The 21,029-nt window shown below is 39.7% G+C and overlaps 2 protein-coding genes across 3 annotated transcripts in view; one reads left to right on the top strand and one right to left on the bottom strand.

The window, feature by feature from the left end:
- The window catches only part of dffb (DNA fragmentation factor, beta polypeptide (caspase-activated DNase)), a 47,515-nt gene extending 29,456 nt beyond the window's left edge, over nucleotides 1–18,059 (top strand). The window contains exon 7 of the mRNA XM_067970655.1: nucleotides 17,204–18,059. Within this exon, the coding sequence (XP_067826756.1) occupies nucleotides 17,204–17,300 (97 nt within the window). The 3' untranslated portion in view covers nucleotides 17,301–18,059. The remainder of the gene's footprint in view (nucleotides 1–17,203) is intronic.
- On the bottom strand, nucleotides 667–17,293 carry c32h1orf174 (chromosome 32 C1orf174 homolog). Of its 2 annotated transcripts, none has more exons than XM_067970657.1 (5): nucleotides 17,152–17,293; nucleotides 11,658–11,768; nucleotides 3,757–4,338; nucleotides 2,673–2,831; nucleotides 667–1,773 (listed from the first exon to the last, which is right to left on the bottom strand). In XM_067970657.1, exons 1-5 carry the CDS (start codon nucleotides 17,164–17,166, stop codon nucleotides 1,699–1,701), a joined length of 942 nt encoding a protein of 313 aa, XP_067826758.1. In that variant the 5' UTR covers nucleotides 17,167–17,293; the 3' UTR covers nucleotides 667–1,698. The 2 variants fall into 2 exon arrangements, with proteins under 2 accessions (XP_067826758.1, XP_067826759.1); XM_067970658.1 differs by lacking the exon at nucleotides 17,152–17,293 and adding an exon at nucleotides 8,596–8,694 and having other exon boundaries at nucleotides 11,658–11,736.
- Nucleotides 18,060–21,029: the final 2,970 nt, after the last annotated feature.

The following is a 21,029-nucleotide window of genomic DNA, read 5'->3' as shown; positions in this document are numbered from 1 at the left end:
TTTTTAATACCAGGTCCCATAATTTAACTGTGGCAGGGACTGATTTATGGTTTAGGGCATTATGCCAGGGATGGAAAAGAGGCAAGTTAGTGGCAGTAATTCTCCAAATGGGTTGTAGCCAACCTCAGTAATGCACATGAGGGAGTGGGGGGTGAGTGTAGGCCAAGCACGATGCCCAGAGGTAGAGAGAATCAAAGCCTAGTGCACATTTTCTACTGATCAGTTTCAAGTGGCATTGACATGACTCCAATGGCTGCCCCTCGGTTATGGATAATTGCTGACACAGGATAACCAAGAAAAGTACCTGAAAAAGAAGGATTCGTACCCTTAAATAAATATCAAATTGAGAGATAATGAGACTACCAGTTTTTTCCCTTTACCGACAATCATAGTAAACCTGGTAAGTTAACAGAAGAGGAGTTATAGTAGAACACAACAAAACCTTTTAATTTCACTAAAAAAACTTAAATTAATATCACCGTAACCGATTAAACAAATACAACACATGATTATTGATAGGCTGAATTAAAATAAAATCATTTTACTGAAAGAGAGAGTTGTAGCCTTATCTACCAACATTAGAAGTATTCTGGAAAACAATCATCAATTGTTCCTGTTACCTGTTAACAAATGCGTAACGCACCAATTAAGATACATGACACATAATCAAAAGTGAAATGTTCAATTTATTCTTTGTATTAAGTTTTGAACACAGCCACACAGTGAGGACTGCTGGTCGCAGATGCTCGTGTTTATTATTACTGTATTATTGTGTTGATTATCGTGTTCCGGTACTGTGCAATAATTGCTCGATATTGAGAAAAATTTGTCATTTCACTTCATCCACCGTTCATAGCAACTTTTCCCTGAATTTACCAAGATACCATTACTTCATATTACTGACCTAAAGAAAAAAGGACCATTTACAAAGAATTATAAACCACTCACTGGAATTCCCATGAATACATTATCTCAAGTATACAAAGCTTTCTCAGATTAAAATGTATGGATAAGTCATTTTAGTATAACCAGAGGAATCTGTGTAAAAGATTATTTTTCAAACATACCACAATATTACAGTCTACTGCCAATTTAAAATGTAATATTTTGCTTGACACGCTCAACTTAAATCAATAATTATTCCAGATAATGACTATATACAAAATCCATGAACCCGATTATATGAATGGGTTGTACACTTTAAAAGCTTAGCCTTAGCTTTAAATTGCAGTTATGATTTTAAGTGGCAGAACAGTCTGCGTACCTATTCACATTCACATAGGTCAGGTTTGGCAGAGCCTTTGCCAGTCATTTATTTCCACTTCTAACTTTAAACAGTTGATGTAACACAACCATCATTATTTTGATTTATTGCTCTATTAATAGCTGTACGTGTAAATGCCAAGGCCATTTTATTTTTTAAGTGCAAACTTAAATAAAAGATTATTATAAAAGTAAGATATAGCATAAAATCACAGAACACAGCCGAAATAACTTTTAAGCCAAAATTTTGGTTACTAAATACCACAGATTTATGTTGTGCAATCATAGAAAATGCAATAGCTGGGCAACTACCAAAATTGGCTTCTTTACAAGCCAGGCCACATTTATAAGGCTTCGCTATTATTAGGCGTGTAATCAGACATCTTTGGTTTGACTTTACTGGTTAGCAGTTTCCATCTGTGCTTTGACAGACCATCACAAACACTTCTCCACCATATCCGGTGTATTTTGCAGAAAAGAATTTACTTTTGTTTCAGTTCCCACAGGCACCTTTGAAGACAAAACATTATTATTAGTTGCCGGACTTGTACTTTTCATCTTCCTTAATAGATGACTAGCTAAAACATGAATCGTGTAGCAGTATGGGCCTTGGGTTCCTTCAAAGCCTCAGATGCTCTTGCTATTCTGTGGATCAGCCACAAGGAGTTTTTCTTCCCAGGTTTCTTCTTTTGGAGGACACTTGTCTCAACAAATCCTCCTCTAGCCTGGCGGTCCAGGCTAGTGAGAAATTCTCCACAACAGATGTCACTGCATTCTACAACTCACCATCAGGAAGCATAATTCAAGCACAACAAGTGAGATGATTTTATTTTCATTGTTCCCCATCTATCCAGCTAGCCCTAAGATGGGAATTAAATGTCCTATGTTCTGGTTGGAAGTCAAACACTTGAAAATGTGCCTCTCTGGACTATCTTAATTTTTAAAAAAACAGACCCTACTCCACTTCCTCCCATATGGATCAGTCTCTTCTTCTGGTCAATGGTGTATCACCCCACTTAATGATGGAACATTAATATTGACAAGTAGGTTATGCTATCAACTTCACAAAAATCAAACTTACAACATTGAGATGTGGAATAAGACTTGAACTGCTTTAATATTCAAATTTTAGACCAATTCTTAATGGAGAAGGATACTCAGCTGTGAAGTGGGTGGGTGTAATTTCAATACAAAGTGCTTCTATGTCCCTGCCATTTTATTTATCCCGACATTTCTGCCCAGAGAGTAGACCAATTTATGCTTAACTGATGTCAGCCATGAGCTGAATCATGGAGCACTTCGGCTGACTCAGAGGGGATCACTATTCTTTTTGTTGCTGTAAGCTGATGCTCACTCCATTATTTAAAAAAAAACTCAGCAGCAATAAGTACACAGCAGTAGTGTCATACCTCATTTTCTGAAGGAGGCATGACTCTTGGCTCTCCTGCTGTCTCATCAACTGCACTGTCCTCCAGTTCTTCATCCTCTTCATCTTTTGCAATGAAGTGCCGCCTCCTATATTCTCGCCTGGTGACAGAATCCAGGAGTGGTACTGACTGCGGAAGATCCTGAAACATTCATTATGCTATTATGAGCATTCATTATGAGCCCCTTAGTAACTTTGCTTTGGTGTAAATTGGTTTAAAGCAAATAAAGAACCTGGACTTAAAGTGAAGGGGGTTATCTGAGTCTGTAAGGATTCCAATACTTTATCTCCTGCTTTTTAAGTTAATGTGAAATGCAAATCAACTAATTAATTCAGTTCTTTTTGGATTGTTCTTGGGGCCACTTTTTTCTGTGCCTGATTCTCTTTCCAATCTGGAGCTTATGCTGGAAATCAGAGTGTCTTTCTTTTATGCATCAAGTAAAGACACTCTAATCTGAAAGACTCCTTACAGAGAATTTGATGTCAATAATAGATCTTGCTAAGAATGCCACTAGCTGTACATTTTAGCAAATCGTGCAACATTACACAAGGCAAACACTACTGGTGGGAATCAGCCACTGGGAATATTCCGTGCTAAGATCTTGAAACTGAGTTTTAGCATAAACTGAAGTGACAGCAGTGGCATAAGCCTCCATTGACTAACTTGGAATGTGAAAATGACAACACATTCCAAGAGCAAAGTCAATGGTGATGACTTCAAAAATTGATAACTGAAACTCAAAATTCACAAATTTAAGCATTTAGAAATCTTTCACAGAGCTGATGAAATTATATAAAACAAGCTTTCCCTCATGCTCTAATAGAACAAACTTCTGCCAATAATGGGACAAGAAAAAAAGAAACAGAGTTACATCCAGAGCAAGGCTCCATGTACAGGCAGAGCGCAGGAAGACCATTTGACCAATAAAGCTTCTTCTGTACTGCATTTTTTTTCTTGAAAGGGGAAATTCTCCAGTGTTTTTTACTCCCCATTTGAATGACATCCTACTCTTTACATATGGAAGCTGAATGAATGAGGAATAATAATAATTATTTATAGCACTTACTTGCATAATCTCTACATTCCCGAAGAACTTGCCAACAGGCATTGGCTGATTGCTGTCCTCGTCCAGAAAAATGCTGTTATCCACTTTGAATGAGGTGCCTGGCGGATGATCAATCTCCATACTATCTCCCACTTCTGATATATTATCTACACTTTTTTCTGTTTTTTCAATGTCTTCCTTGTTTTCCAACATACCCTTATCAATGACTTCTGACACTTTCTTATTAGATGTTTCTGCTGAAGGACCATTCTTATTGACCAGTTCTTCAGTTTCAGCTGCATGCTCTCCTTGTTTTTCTGTCTCTCTCCACTCCAAGCTGGTTGTGGAGGGTGTCTCCTTTTCCTGACCTTCTGGGTTCACTTCTGTGCATACCTCATGAATAACTGGCTTCTCATTTTGTTCTGATGGTTTGTGTGATGGTTTGTGTGGAAGGATGATTGCAGTATCTTCCAGATCATGCTCAGCAGCACCAGTTTCCTCCTCTGCCTGCACGTCTACTCTTTCACATTTTTGTTTTTTTGAGGGATGGTTACTTGGACTGGAAACTATTTTGTCCAGTGCAGGCATTGCTTCATGTGAATGCTGCAGCAAAAACACACACATAAATCATCAAATGTTACACTTCAAATACCAATTCCATTAGGAATACAATGTAAATAGAGGATCTTAACTGGCATGCTGTGAGATACTATGCGGTATTGTCACTAGGCATACTTAACATTTTGGTACGCTATAGGGAATGAAATCATACTCAAGCCAATATTTTTTTTAATGATGTGCAGTATATTTCTTGTGTGTTATTCTTAAATTGTCACCAAAAATTTCTCCCATGACAAGCAGCGACAAAATTGTAACCAGTAGCACTTCATCCCAGTGTTATATAACTCAAAATGCTCTTTCTAGATACAACCTGAGTTTGGAAGGACAAAATCTATAGTTACACTGCTGGATGATTTACACAATTCAAATGGACATAGTATGAAAAATGTTGCACATTCACCATTATGATTTACTAAAATTTGAATGACAACACTGCTATGGTCATTAAATATTTGTGTTTGATATCTTTGCGCCATGGTACACATTTTGTGAACATATAAAAATAGTTGTGTCCTGTGTATGCCTGTTATGTAAAAAAAAAAGAAACCAGTCATTGCTTGCAGCCTGAAATTTACAAGTGGTTACAACTATCCTGATTGGTGTCAGCAATTTGTAAGTAGCTGCAATTACCAGAATCTGCCTATCTAGAAGTCTCCAAAACACAGATCAGGTAAGCAGTTAACATCACAACTGTGCTCCAGACCTGAGTAATGCCATGGGAGATCTGCTAGCAGACATGTTTTGCATCTGTCACACTTTGTTACAGATGCAAAACAATCTTTTAAAAAATAAAAGTACTAAAAAGAGATAAACAGCTGCTATTTTTCCTGAGTGTGGGGAGGAGCCAGGGATTTACCAGCACCTGCCAATCTAGAGAACAATTATGTTCTAATTGACCTCAGGAAATGCTTATTTACAACAATTAGGGGAGTGGGACCAGCTGGATTGTTCTTGCAAAGATGGGTCGAATGGCCTCCTTCCGTGCTGTAACCATTCTATGATTGTGGTCTAAAAGGGGGGACACAGCTCCACTTCAGCAGCAAACTATCGTGGGCTACATGCTGCAATGATCCTGTTCTTATAAAACCAGATAGTCTTTGACTTATCATGAGCAATGCCACAGCAGATCTGCTAATGACTCACAATATAATGTCATGTACAAGGTAGAATATCAACAGAATGCACATTTTAAAATTTGATTTGTAAGAATGTTTTTTAGAATATAAAGATTGTAAATCTCTTTACATAAGTTGGAACACACTACAAAGAGATGGTTTCACGACAGCACTGACTGTAGTAAAGTGGCACTTTAGAATTTTGTTTGGCTCCATCTTCATTCTGCATTTGTACTCTTAATGACCAGGTCATGAAGGCAGGACATAGAACAGTGTGGGAGAATGGTCACTTTATTGGTTGTAAATGCACAGTGTGTGGGGGGAAAGAGAGTCTAACACATTATATGTATAGTATAAAGCAAGCTTACAAAAAGTCCAGAAGTAGGGTGTAACAGACCACATCATCCACTGCAATTCCCAATAACAATCAATTGTATAGGAAAGGACACAAACAAAAGAAGGGAACTATATATTATAAATAAAAATCAGAGGGTAAAGCAGTCTGCCTTGCTCTAAGACATTGCCTACCAAACTTCTCTAAACTCCCATTTTAAATTGGAGCATCGTGATATTAAACATTACCACTGAGAAAAGCATCAGTGATAAATAAAACTCTTAAGCCAAAATAAGTTAAATTGCCGGTTCTACAGAAAATCTGCCTGAAGTACAGCCCAAATTCCAATCTTTTGACACATTGTAGGCTGAGTTATTAGCTACTGTATGCACACAGAGTGGAATTGGTAGAAGCAGGAGATTACGTCACCTGCCCGGTCTGTTGGCCTTAAAATAACATACAAAATGTATGCATCATTTGATACATTCTAAAACTCAACCAGTAGCTTTATGTCAGAAAAAGTAATATATAGGACTAGTTCCGACAAATATCCAATTTAGCATATTGGTTCCTTTTTAAAATAACTCCTATAGTCTCATTCTATAAGAGTTACATTACGCCCTTGAATAGTCAGCTTGCAAAGTCGATAGATTCCAGGAGTGTCTGGTATTCCCACTCTGGTACATTCTTGTGAGATCTGATGACTCAGAAATTTCCAAGTATTGACACTTGAGTTATCCGAATGGCAAATATGAACCAGAAATATTGTATTGCAAGACGATTTAATGATTTTTTACCTAACAGTTACAGGATTTTATCAAATTAAATTATTGGTTGTAGTTTTCTAGATCACACAGCTCTCTTCACAAGCTGAAAAATAGAAAGCAGGATTGTTCCAACTTCAGTGTAACTGGATTGATGTCATAACATTCCATTGCTATAGTTACAGTAATTATTTACTTTTACAGGCCAGTTAAGAATCACAACTTTTGGTGACATCATAAAAGAAAATCACTGCAAATGGAATTTTTTAGGTTGAATGTTCCACCCACACAAACAGCAATGAGCTAGGTTCATTACAAGGGCTAATTCAAAACATGGCTCCTAAATCACAAGTCCTACAGGTCTGAGCAATTTAGGAATAAAAGGAACTCTGGAACAGAATAAAAACAGAAAATGCTGGAAATACTCAGCAAGTCAGGCAGCATCTGTGGAGAAAGAACTATCTGATGAAAGGTCTTCGACCTGATACGTTAATTCTGTTTCTTTCTCCACAGATGCAGCCTGACTTGCTGAGTATTTCCAGCATTTTCTGTTTTTATTTCAGATTTCCAGCATCTGCAGTATTTTGCTTCTGGAACAGAATATCTTATTAAACATGCCACACAGAGGAGGACATTATGTAACAACGAACTGTATTGGACAGTGGATACTTAGGAAGAAGGAACTGAGGGGTTGAAATGTCGCTATAAACTATCAAAGTTGCTTTTATGATGGTTACATTTTTTTTTGGTCAGCTGGGTGTCTGTAATGCACAGAAAATCATCACCTTGTTTAAGCGTTGCCAAACCAAGCTTCTGAGAAATCCGTTAAGATAGTTTCTGTTTGCCTGGGATAGAGTGAACACTCGGTCCCCACAGATACGCATCTCATTTACCTCAGTCCAGAGAGGTTAGGTGAAGGTTGGCATGAGCCATGGCTTATGGACTCCCAGGTTTGCTCAGTGCTGAAGTTTAACTCGCTAAAACTATGCAACCTACCAATATATAGAACTGGTGAGTTTCCTGCTGTTTGTCCAGCTAAGGCCACCCCATCCATGCAGCAGATTAATTAAAACAGTCGATTTTAGTTCTACCCATGGTTTGAGGGTAAGTGAACCAAGTATGAGACCAGGAAGGCCCAAGATTCCATCACTCGACTGTGCCGAGCTAACTAATCTCAGGGCAATATGAAGGGTGCTATCAGTGGCATTAGCAGTCCTGGGAAGAGAAAGCAAAATCATGGTTTCCTGCCTCTGATGTTATCCAGTACCATGTGTTGCAAATGCCCATGTGGACATTGGGTAAAAACAAAATGACGTTTAGCTCTGATCAGTCCTTTAGTCTGATAGGCTGTCGAGACTCACTGCTGAGGCTTATGGGTAAAGAATGGCCACCCGGGTGAGGCACTGGTGGGCTGTCACCACCTATGGACCCATTATGTGGAAGAGTCAGCAACTTCAAGAGAAGAATTCAGAAAACTAGCCAAAAAAACCCATTGTAGCCAAAGGCTCTGTGCATTATACCAGAATTTACAGTATAAGGATGCTAAACAATTCTGATTACAGGCTCTGAAGATATCACTTGTAGAAATCAATTCGACCTCCGTCAAATTGCTAATCAGGATCAAATTCTGATTTTGTCCAATGTCCCGAACAGTAGTAAAAATGCCTGAAACAACCCCCCAACTTTCCTTTGCTGAGTAATCACCCAATCGTCTTTTTGTAGATTATCTTCTCCAATAATTTTTAAAGGTTTCTGGATAGGGATTATTGTTGAAATCAGACTTCAAAATGGGTTATTCATTAGACGTTAGAGAAGACAAAATGAATAAAACAAAAACAAAGAGCTCCTCCCAAAAAGTAAACCAACACTGATTTTTTTAAATCTTTGATTTAAATTTTTTGCCTTTAAATTCCTTTGTACTCTGCAGCTGGTAGTGTATAATCCATTTTGAAATCTTCTGAGTAACTTGTGAAATTAGGATCAGATTGATATGTCCACCATGATCAAATATTCTGCTAACACTCACTGGCTAGGCTCACACATGAAGAATCTTGGGTGAGATGTTGGCACCTATGGATCGTACCCCAGTAAATGTCACCACCTTCAGGAGAGGAGGAGAGAAGAACTGGAGAAAAAAAATACACACTCTAAAATTGTGGGTTGATACGATATTCCCTCTCCCAATCTCAGACACAATCTTTATTGTAAACAAATGATGCTACATTATTAGCAGGACATATGAACAGTAGAATTTACTAGAAGTAAGATAACAGGGACCTTACTGGGTAAAAAAAACACATGCATGCATTAAGAAAATACAAATAAAATTTGGCAGTCAAGCTCCAGCATTCTTTGACAAAATACACAACAACCTGGAGCAAATGTAAGCACGTGTTTTGTAATTGTAAACTAACACTGTCACAAATATATATCCTATGTATTGATATGGTATTTTAATATTTAAAAATTACTAATTTGAATGCACATCCTCAGTATGTCGAGGAAACAGATCTGGCAAAACTGTTTCTAAATGTAAAGGTACTGTAGAAAGAGCTGGGTTCATGACTATAGAACCCTGCAGTGGAATGGTTGGAAACTATTGACCCAGATTGTTTAGTTTTAGTCACAGGCAGTGATTTCCAACCATACTGTACTTTTTTCCCTAAAGCATGCTTTTTCATTTGTAAAATGTTTCCACAGCCAATGTGAATAAATTGAAACTGGCATAGTGCTACAATTTGTTGGAGCATTAATGCATGATGCCGTGGCAACAGAAGGTTTAATTCTCTTTCCAAGCCCTCACTAGATTACTAATTTCTCTGCACTATTGTGGGGAGCTGTCCCTTGGCTGTTGTCAAACACCTTCTTTGGTGGCCAGCTCAGAACAGCAATGGCAGAGATCTGAGAGCCAGTTTGGGCACTCATCCTCTCTAACAGGAGGTGTGTCCACTGGGAAATCAAGGACTGAAGAGAGAGGAAAATGAATGAATGAATTAATTGTAGCATGCCAGTTACAGGAATGCCCTACTGAATATTTCTATCTCATCCAATAGCGTTATTGGATTATTGGTTCCCCTAGTATGGCCCCCATCTCTGCTCCTTTAAGTTCACAGGGCGCAGACTTGAACTTTCATGGTGGACAACTGGTTTAGCCATTCATCGCCAGATTTGGCTGGACCACACAAAGCACTGTTGGGTCCTGCTCTCCTCTGTCAAAACTGCTCTTTACTCCAGGATCAGCCGGGAATGCAAAGATAACCCCGGCTTCTCTTCTCCACAACCAACCGTCTTCTTCAAGCCCCACAACCTCATCTCCAACAACAAGTGCAAGGAGCTCATGGATTTCTTTGTCACTAAGATTGCGACCATCTGTTCAGCTGCGTCTGCCGCTCCGCCTCCTTCCCCTAGCCCACCAAGTCAAACTTCCCCTGTGCCCTGGCCCTGAACTCATATCTTTCTCTAGCTTCTCTCCTATTCTCCTCACGCCATCTCCAAGCTCATCTTGTCCATGAGGCCCACCCCCTGCTCCCTCGACCCTATTCCCACCAAATTGTTGATGATCCAACTTCCCTTCCTGGCCCCCATATTAACTGAGATTGTTAACTGTTCCCTCTCCTCAGGTACTGTCCCCCACCCTTTCAAATCTGCCGTCATCACCCTCCTCCTCATAAAAATGCACTCTTGACCCCTCTGTCCTTGCAAACCATCGCCCCATCTCTAACCCCCCTTTTCTCTCCAAAGTCCTTGAATATGTTGTCACCTCCCAAATCCGTGCCATCGTTCCCACAACTCCATGTTTGAATCCCTCCAATCAGGTTTCCTTCCCTGTTACAGCACTGAAATGGCCCTTATCAAAGTCACAAATTACATCCTCCTCCTCATCCTTCTTGACCTGTCTGCAGCCTTTGACATGGTTGGCCACACCATCCTCCTCCAACACCTCTCCTCCGTTATCCAGCTGGGTGGGACTGCGCTCACCTGGTTCCATTTCTAGCTATCCTGTTGTAGCCAGAGAATCACCTGCAATGGCTTCTCTTCCTGCTCCCGCACCGTTTCCTCTGGTGTCACCTAAGGATCTATCTTTGATCCCTTCCTATTTCTCATCTACATGCTGCTCCTCGGTGACATCATCTGAAAACACAACATCAGATTCCACACATACGCTGACGACGCCCAGCTCTACCTCACCACCACCTCTCTCGACCCCACCACTGCCTCCGATTTGTCACGCTGTTTGGGATGAGCAGAAATTTCCTCCAGTTAAATACTGGTAAGACTGAAGCCATTGGCTTCAGTCCCCGCCACAAACTCTGTTCCCTAGCAACCGAATCCATCCCTCTCCCTGGCCACTGTCCGAGGCTGACCTGGGCTGTTCGCAACTATTCGATCCTGAGCTTAGCTTCCGACCCCATATCCCCATCAAGACCGTCTACTTCCACCTCTGTGATATCGCTCGTCTGCGCCCCTGCCTCAGCTCATCTGCTCCTGAAACCCTTATCCATGCCTTTGTTACCTCCAGATTTGACAATTCCAATACTCTCCTTGCCATTCTCCCAAATTGCACCCTTTGTAAACTTGAGCTCATCCAAAGCTCTGCTGCTTGTATCCTAAGTCGCATCAAGTCCATTCAGCCACCACCTCTTCGCTCGCTGATCTACATTCGCTCCCGGTCCAGCAACATCTCGATTTTAACGTTCTTGTCCTTGTGTTCAAATCCCTACATGGCTTCGCCCCGACCCATCTGTATAACCTCTTCCAGCCCTACAATCCTCAGAGATCTCTGTGCTCCTTAAATTCTGGCCTCTTGTGCGTCCTTGATTTCCTTCGCTCCACCATCGGTGGCCGTGCCTTCAGATGCCTAGGCCCTAAAGCTCTGGAATTCTCTCCCTAAACCCCTCCCTCCTCCTTTAAGTCGCTCCTTAAAACCTACCTCTTTGACCAAGCTTTTGGTTTTTACTATGTTAAAGGCACCATATATACGCAAGTTGTTATTGTTATAATAAGTTCTAAATACAAAGCAATTAGATTTTAGATATAGATTTGTGCCCGTGGAAAGGTTAAGAGGGACCATGTTGTCATTTTTCTTACCATGAGTGTTTTCTGCATTGAGCTGTTATCCTTGGCATCCTGTTTGGACGTGTTTGATGCTGCGGAACGGAGTTCCTTATTCTTAAGACGTGCTGAACGTCGGATTCCAACCTTAAACAAGATGTTTGGTAAATTTATTATAACTCAAGTGATACTTAATATGTTTATATCATATGTGGTGACGCAAAGTTTGAGAAGCGCATGCAGATTTTATCCTGCAACAATAATCGTGGATGTATTTTATAATACAACTTTAGAAACAGCATGAAATGATTAACTGCACCCTTTACAACATTCATGCCTGGTGCCATATAAACATAAGTAAGGATTCTAGTTTTAAAATATTAAAACTTTATAGCAGTATAATTTCAGGATATTATACAGTTAAAGTTAGTATCAATATTTTTCAAAGTCCAATTTTATCCCCAACTTGGTGCAACAATTTCAATCTGTCTCAGCCATAATCTTCTGATCAGGTTTCACTGTATATCATTCAATTTAGAAGGATCACTTCCACAATCATTCATGTAACAGATGTTATGTTTTATGAAGAGTCAATACCGCTCATAGTATGTTTTAATACTTTACGCATCAAGCTTTTTTACAAATTGTGTGCCTCTGATGGGAGGAAAAATTGAAAACAAAATGACCTGCATCATTCTGAACTTTGGTTAAAATTCTAGCGAAGTTAAAGTAAAGAAAACATTCAGTTTTTAAGTTACAATATATTCAAAAAGTTACATAAGGTAATATATATAAAAATAATCAATAACGTTTGGAGCCTTGGGGCTGGTGAGACTCAGGCGTGGGCCTACGGTTCCCAATACAGTAAGATCCTGATCTCTGGCAGGATGGTAACTACCTCAACATAACCAAAGCATTATAAGTTGGTGCACCAATGTACACGTTGGTACAGTATCTTATTCATAATTGTCTTAGCCAATTTTTCTCCTCTCTTTCCGAGATGTTGTCTCCTTGATGGACTATGGTTGCAGGGCGGCCAGGTGTTCTCTGACACCTCGCCCAATTATTCACATTAACCTTGACAGTGGATATCTATATGCTATTTAACCGCAGAGGGCATCACAGCCGAGTCCCATTCCATCTTCACCCAACATCCAGACACGCGCACTTCCTGTAGAGGCTACTGGACAGCGATCAGGAATGGAAAGCCAGGCTTAGTTTTCTTTTCTGTAACCCACAGGAGTTGAAGTCAACTATAGTGTCCCATTACCACTTTGTTTTAGATCAGCTAACTCCCAACAGCATGGGAATTGAACATGGACTGTAAGCACATAGCAAAACATACATGCAAGTACCCAAACTGCAGCAAATTTCTTATCAATAAAAAAAAATGAATTGCCAACAGTGCAATGTTTCTTTAGTACCTCAGCTTGTACAATATATTTTCAAACTCTTTCATAGTATGTTACAGTACTGGAGGCCGCCATTTGGCCCATCATGCCCCTGTTGGCTTTTTGAAAAAGCTATCCAATTGGTTCCCTGCTCTTTCCCCATAGCCCTGTAAATTTTTTCCCTTCAGGTATTTATCCAATTCCCTTTTGAAAGTTATTATTGAATCTGCTTCCACCACCCTTTCAGGCACCCAGCTCATGACAACTCTCTGTCTAAAAAAATGTTTCTTCATGTCGCCCCCGGTTCTTTTGCTAATCACCTTAAATCTGTGTCCTCTGGTTACCGACCCTTCTGCCACAGGAAACAGTTTCTCCTTATTTACTCTATCAAAACTATTCATGATTTTGAATCCTTCCATCAAATCTTCTCTTAACCTTCTCTGCTCTAAGAAGAACCCTAGCTTCTCCAGTCTCTCCACATAACTGAAGTCCCTCATTCCTGGTACCACTCTAGTAAATCTCTTCTGCACCCTCTCTAAAGTCTTGATATCCTTCCTAAAGTGTGCTGCCCAGAACTGAACACAATACTCCAGCTGAGGTCTAACCAGTGTTCTATAAAGGTTTAGCATAACTTCCTTGCTTTTGTACTCTATGCTTCTATTAATAACGTCAAGGATCCTGTAGGCTTTTGTTTTTAAAAACAGCCTTCTCAACTTGTCCTGCCACCCTCAAAGATTTGTGTACATACACCCCCAGGTCGCTCTGTTCCTGTACCCCCTTTATAATTGTACCATTTAGTTTATATTACCTCTCCTCATTCTTCCTACCAAAATGCATCACTTCGCACTTCTCTGCGTTAAATTTCATCTGCCATGTGTCTGCTCATTTCAGCAGTCTGTCCATATCCTTCTGAAGTCTGTTACTATCCTCCGCATTGTTTACTACATTTCTGACTTTCTTGTCATCTGAAAACTTTGAAATTATATCCTGTATACCCATGTCCAGGTCATTAATGTATATCAAAAAGAGCAATGGTCCTAACATCGGCCTCTGGGGAACACCACTGTATACTTCCCTCCAGTCTGAAAAACAACCGTTCACCACGACTCTCTGCTTTCTATCCCTTAGCCAATTTTGTATCCACACTACCACTTTCCCTTTAATTCCACGAGCTTTAATTTTGCTTACAAGTAGTACTTTAACAAATGCCTTTTGAAAGTCGACATACACATCAACCGCACTACCCTCATCAACCTCTTCCGTTACTTCATCAAAGAACTCAATCAAGTTAGTCAAATACAATTTTCCTTTAACAAATCCGTGCTGACTTTCATTTATTAGCCCATACTTTTCCAAGTGCCAATTAATTTTGTCCCAGATTATTGTCTCTAAAAGATTCCACCTTTTTTCCTCTTCTTACAAATTATCCCCATGGAGATTCCCAGTTGAGAGAGCAGGCAAGCTGCTGCCAGGTCTCCACTTAAAGCCAGTTTTCAACATCACTGGAAGGTGAGCAAAAGCGGCCCAGTACAGAATCTTCCTCAGATTTCCCACCTGCAGAAGTGATGCAGAAATTGGTGGTAGACTCTAACCCATTACAACTCTAAACAGGTATCAGTCTCAAAGCGATTATCTATGGTATAGTATTGCCATTCCAATTCATCATTGCGTTTGATACTGCCATCACTGTCAATAATGCATCGGGCTGATCCAAGCCCTTATTAGAATTCAATTGTGTTTGCGCACAAGTGTCCTTATTGAATTTGATACTGTACCCTGCAGTTTGATCCCACCAATCATCTGATTTTAAAAAATACCAATCATGGAAATGTTTGTTAGAAAAATGTTTATCATTTATATCAAGTGGAAACAAACATCCATCTAAAGACGTAATTACAGATGTCCCTCAACATACTATGGATCTCTCAAAGAGGGTCCTCTTGTCCTTACTTTTTAATCTGACTTCAGTGAGGATCAATCCAAAAAAAAAGGGGTTGTTTGATTTTGTTGAAAAGACCTATCAGTTGAACTATTTAATGAACGATAACATGTTCCAAAGCTCAAATATATATTTTTTCCACAACGAGCAAATGTTTGCTTGTGGTTCTGACAACCACTACTGTAATCTTACATTCTGCTGGCATGACCAATTGGAACTGGAGCAATGCTCTGGGGCAGCTATCTACACATGGATAATGAGAGCGCAATCTCGTTGAAGGAATTCTTCCCACAGTTGAAGTGACCACATTACTCGTGAGTCCTACAGGTTTGATTAGTCCACAACTGGAAGAAGACTTCATAAATTATGGCCTTCACATATTATAATATTTATTTATAACACTGAGATGGACCGTTTCTGTGCCCCATAAACAATAATCCTATGCATATATGTCCATGTTTAAAGCCTGGAGACTGTACTATGCTTTCACCTATGTTTGAGCTGTTGTGACATTATGTGTGTCACAAGAATAATTCCACAGTTAAAGGACAAGTAAAATATACCCAGGAGGTAGCCTTCCCCCAATCTAGTGTATGTTAAAAGTAATCTTAGAAATCTCCCATCTCATACAAGATATTTATATTTTTAAATTGTGCTTTCCTCTCTGTGGAGATCCAGGTTCCCACTGTCTAGAGGGTGCTGCTGAGCTGGCAATAGCTACAGGAGCATCGGTGAGTGCACATATAGAGATTTCTTCAGATTGGCATCCTTTTTGATCCGGAACATCAAACAGAAGCACCCAATCTGGGAAGTTACACTGTAGAAATTTTTGAATTCTTTCTTAACATGGAACAGAATGTGGTTGGGGGCAGAAGGAAGAAATACTTTATATCCACCATCCTTTAAAGTTCCACTATTGTATTATAAGATTGGGGAAGATTGCCGCCTGGACATAATTTACTTGTTTAACTATACCAAAATAAGCTTGGAAAGCTCAAGGAACTGTATACCCTGCCATGAATTAGCATCATTAGGAGAGAGTGGGAGAGGGGGTGGGTAAAATGAAGAGATGTTTTTGAATAGTGAACAAAGTGAATAGATTTAAAAGCGTAATATGTGACTTCTTTTATTTATGTCTCATTCGCCTACTCACAGTTGAAAGGCTAACACCGTCCCACCAGCTATTTTGTTCTTTACACAAAGCACCTTTATATGACATCATCTACACTTACAGAGCTTTTCCTCAGACAGTCATATGGGCCAGCCTACTGACACAGACATGCTGGAATGTTTACAAACCACCTTCTTGGTGCCAAATATAAATGGATAAAGTGACTGGGCCTCAACTCTCTGAGGACCACAGTAACCTTTCAGCACCAAAGCTGAAATATAGCTGGTTACAACTTTAAATAAGTTTTTTTTTCAAACAGCAATGTAAATGAGAGAAAATATCTAACACTGTCATTCTACTAAACAATATTCATCATTTGAAATGCAAATAAAATATATTTTGCAGACGCGATGTACAGGAAAAGGCCTTTGAATATTCTACGGGTTTTTATTGGTTTAATTTGGACACACCCTTTCACATTAGCTGTCACTTGCCTAAAACGATCAGCATGCACCTCAGACAAAAACTCTTGGCGGACACAGCATAAACCGAGTCTGGTAGCCAAACTAAACACTTTACTGGTATTTCTGCTGGTGTCAATATTGGATAGCCACATTCTGACCATAACAATGATCATTTAACCTCTATAAACAGCCCTCTCGTCATGTCCTCACCACCTCAAGCAAAGCTGCCCTCCCAGCTCGGTCTGTGACAACCTGACTTTGGATTGCCATTCCAGCAGCGCCCGTGCCACCCTGCTCCATGCAGGGAGGGCCAACCGGTGGGGAGGACAGAGTCTGCATTGAACTGACTTCCTGACTGTGACTTGCCGAGGACATATTTCGACCCTCTACAAAAATAGTTACGCTGGTAGGATAAAGTTGGCTCTCGCAATAACAGAAGGAGCAATTAGTAACTTGTTTTTTTAAAACATCTTAAGATCTCAGTACTTGGAAGGAGGCATCTGCTGGAGTCTAAACTTTGCGAAGACGAACACTTTAGCGGCTCAGTCACCGGGTCGGAATCTCATTCCGCAGCCACGGCACGCAAAAAAAAACACCTGGAATCCAAACGCCAGTGATCTCCTACCTGTTTAGTCTTCATCTTAAATTAAAATGTTGACGAAAGTTCCCTTTTGCAGCCACTCGCTTCAGACTGAGTTACAACAAACATTGGAACTTTCAGCGCAGCTCAGCCTCGAGACGCAAACTCCACCCAAGCCGCCATCCGATTGGTGAATGAATGCCAGCTTCGTGTTCCGATTGGCCAGCCGATACGTCCATCATCCCATAATCAAACGGCCCGCCGCCATCTTTGTGAAGGGCAAAAGCATAAAATGGCAAACAGCAGTCTGCTTAAAGCTGACATGTACTGTACAAAAAGGGTGCTCATGGAAGATGATAGTTAGCTACAAGACTTTTGGTGTGAAAACACAAATAGTTAGCAACAATAGTAAAAGTTGTAATAATTATTGTGCATTCTAAATTGTTCTGCAACTTAAATATTAAGGGTTGTGGTAAAATGTATTTCCTAAACGATTTACTCGTCTGCTGCTCTGGATGTTTACCACTCTTCTCTACTGTGGGGCAACATTAAAGTGGCATATATATTGTTTGCAGCATATATATAAAAGTTTGTAACTGCTTTATTAAAGCAAGAATATATTTGACCTTGAAGAACACTTGGGATTTTTACTTGTGTATACTGTAACTAATGGAAATACAATTTAAACTACTGTACAGATTGTATCGTATTCCAGGTATTATGAGTAAAGTATCTGTCGACAATTGTTCTAAATGTCCCAGACAAAGTGATAAAAGGTTCCATTAAGAACATGTTTTGATTATGCTCGTCACTCACTAATTAATGGAGGAAAATGATTACGTGTACACAATAAAAACTGGACCTCATTGTTCTGTGTGGGCGTTCAGTAAACCCCAGATGTTACTTGCGTGGAGCTAATACATGGATTATTTTTAAAACTGAAATCTACTACAGTCCCTGCCTTTTCTCAATGGATTACCATTATTTTAAAACTAATTCTTCTAGATTAAATTATCTGCTCTGTAAAACATTTACATTTTACAAAGGCAGTGTCTATTGCTGGCCTTTCTATTTAAGGTGCATCTACACTCAAGTGGTGGCAGCTGTTGTTGACAAGTTGCACCTCTTCTCATCTTTTAAAGGCTGTGCTATTTCACTTTCAGCTTTTTTCTTTAGTGATTCTGATATCATTTATTTCTTTGCTACATTTTGGGCAACATACATTTAGAATAGTAATATATGTCCTATGTGCAAGAAAACACTATTGCAATTCAGAGACCATGGGATTATCTTCAGAACATGATATTGAAACCCTAGCATACCACCTGATCAATCAACTACCTTGACCCTAAATAGGTGCTGATAAGGGAAGGACTCAATAAAACTGAAACCCTTCTCTGCCTGTGCTGGGGTAGATACTAATGAGTGGGAGTAATTTAATCAAGCTTTATCAATAGTAATATGTCTATTGTTAACTTTCACTTAAGTGTAGATATGGGCAACCTGCAGAGATAGAGTTCGTTAAACTAAACTAGGGTTCTAAGAATTGGCTGGAGATAGTGGATACATTGGTTGTGATCTTCCAGAATTCCCTAGATTCTAGAATGGTCCCAGTAGATTGGAAGGTAGCAAATGTTACCCCGCTGTTCAAGAAAGGAAGGAGAGAGAAAACAGGGAACTACAGGCCAGTTAGTCTGACATCAGTTGTCGGGAAAATGCTGGAATCCATTATTAAGGAAGTGGTAACAGGTCACTTAGAAAATCATAATATGATTAGGCAGAGTCAACATGGGTTTTATGAAAGAGAAATCGTGTTTGACAAATTTATTAGAGTTCTTTGAGGATGTAAGTAGCACGGTAGATAAAGGGGAACCAGTGGATCCAGTATATTTGAATTTCCAAAATAAAAGTTGGAAATTTCTACATAAAAGGTTATTATGCAAGATAAGGGCTCATGGGGTTGGGGTAATATATTAGCATAGAGGATTAGTTAACGGACAGAGAATAGGGATAAACAGGTCATTTTCAGGTTGGCAGGCTGTAACTAGCGGGGTGTTGCAAGGATCAGCTATATTAGATGAAGGGACCGAGTGTAATGTCTCCAAGTTTGCTGATGATACAAAGGTAGGTGCGAAAGCAAGCTGTGAGGAGGAAACAAGGAGTCTGCAAAGGGATATCGACTGGTTAAGTGAGTGGACAAGAAGGTGGAAGATGTGGAAATATGAGGTTATTCACTTTGGTAGGAAGACGAGAAAAGTGGAATATTTTTTAAATGGTGAGAAACTATTAAATGTTGGTGTTCAGAGAAATCTGGGTGTCATCGTACAAGAAGCACAGAAAGTTAGCATGCAGGTACAACAAGCAATTAGGAAGGCAAATGGCGTGTTGGCCTTATTGTAAGGGGGTTGGACTACAAGAGTAAGGAAGTCTTGCTACAATTGTACAGAGCTTTGATGAGGCCACAGCTGGAGTACTGTGCACAGTTTTGGTCTCTGTATCTAAGGAAGGATATACTTGCCTTAGAGGCGGTCCAGCAAAGATTCACTAGGCTAATTCCAGGGTTGTCCTATGAGGAGAGAGTGAGTAAAATGGGCCTATATTCTCTGGAGTTTAGAAGAATGAAAGGTGATCTCATTAAAACATATATGATTCCGAGGGGGGTTGATAGGGTAGATGCTGAGAGGTTGTTTCCCCTGGCTGGAGAGTCTAGAATCAAGGGGCATAGTCTCAGGATAAGGGGTCGGCCATTTAAGACTGAGATGAGGAGGAATTTCTTCACTCAGAGGGCTGTGAATCTTTGGAATTCTCTACTTCAAAGGCTGTTGATGCTGAGTCATTGATTATATTCAAGGCTGAGATAGATAGATTGTTGGACTCTAGGGTATTCGACGGATATGGGGATCAGGCGGTAAAGTGGAGTTGAGGTCGAAGATCACCCATGATCTTACTGAATGGCGGAGCAGGCTTGAGGGGCTGAATGGCCGACTCCTGCTCTTACTTCTTGTGTTCTAATCAAAATAAAAGCAGTAAATGGAAATACACAGCATCAGTCAGCATCTGTAAGGAGAAAAGACAGATTATGATGTTTGGGTGCTTACCCTAAACATAAGCCTAAAATCCAATTCATTTTTTACATTATATAATTATATATGTTCATTGTTTTTATCTATTATTTTTTGTGTTATGTACTTATTTTTGTATACATATTCCAATTCAGTAAAAGCAAATAAAAGTAAAAGTTATTTGTTTTGTTTGAATTGGTCACAAAATGGTACTTCTGCAAGGGCATCAGTCTCATGGAAGAACATTACAGATGGGCTGATTTTCCTGGATTTTGTTTTTTTCCCCATGAAAATGTTATTTTTCAGAAAAATGGTATGACATGAATAGCTCGCACTGCTTAATGTTTTCAGTTACAAATATTCTTTTTTCCCTTCCTTATGCGTAGAAATGAATACACACATACGTTGTGTGGTGTTACTGTTTTGTTTCATGGTACTTACAGGAGAATACAATGGCATGGGTATGGTAGCATAGTGGTTATGTTATTGGACTAGTGATTCAGAGGCCTGGACTAATAATCTGGAGTCATGAGTTCAAATCCCGCCACGGCAACTGGGCAATTTAAATTCAATTAATTAAATAAAATCTGGAATTTAAAAAAACTAGTATTAGTAATGATGGCCATGAAACTGCCGGATTGTCGTAAAAACCCATCTGGTTCACTAATCCAAGGAAACCTGCTGTCCTTACCCGGTCTGGCTTATATGTGACTCCAGACCCACAGCAATGTGGTTGATTCTTAATTGCCCTCTGAAATGGCCGAGCAAGCCACTCAGTTGTACAAACTCGCTTAAAAAAAGTCATAATAAGAATAAAACTGGACAGACCACTCGGCACCGGACACGACAAAGGCAAACCAA

This window comes from Heptranchias perlo, chromosome 32 (assembly GCF_035084215.1).
Source record: "Heptranchias perlo isolate sHepPer1 chromosome 32, sHepPer1.hap1, whole genome shotgun sequence".
In the NCBI taxonomy this organism is placed as follows: Eukaryota; Metazoa; Chordata; class Chondrichthyes; order Hexanchiformes; family Hexanchidae; genus Heptranchias; species Heptranchias perlo.
This window is presented reverse-complemented; position numbering and strand designations above follow the sequence as displayed.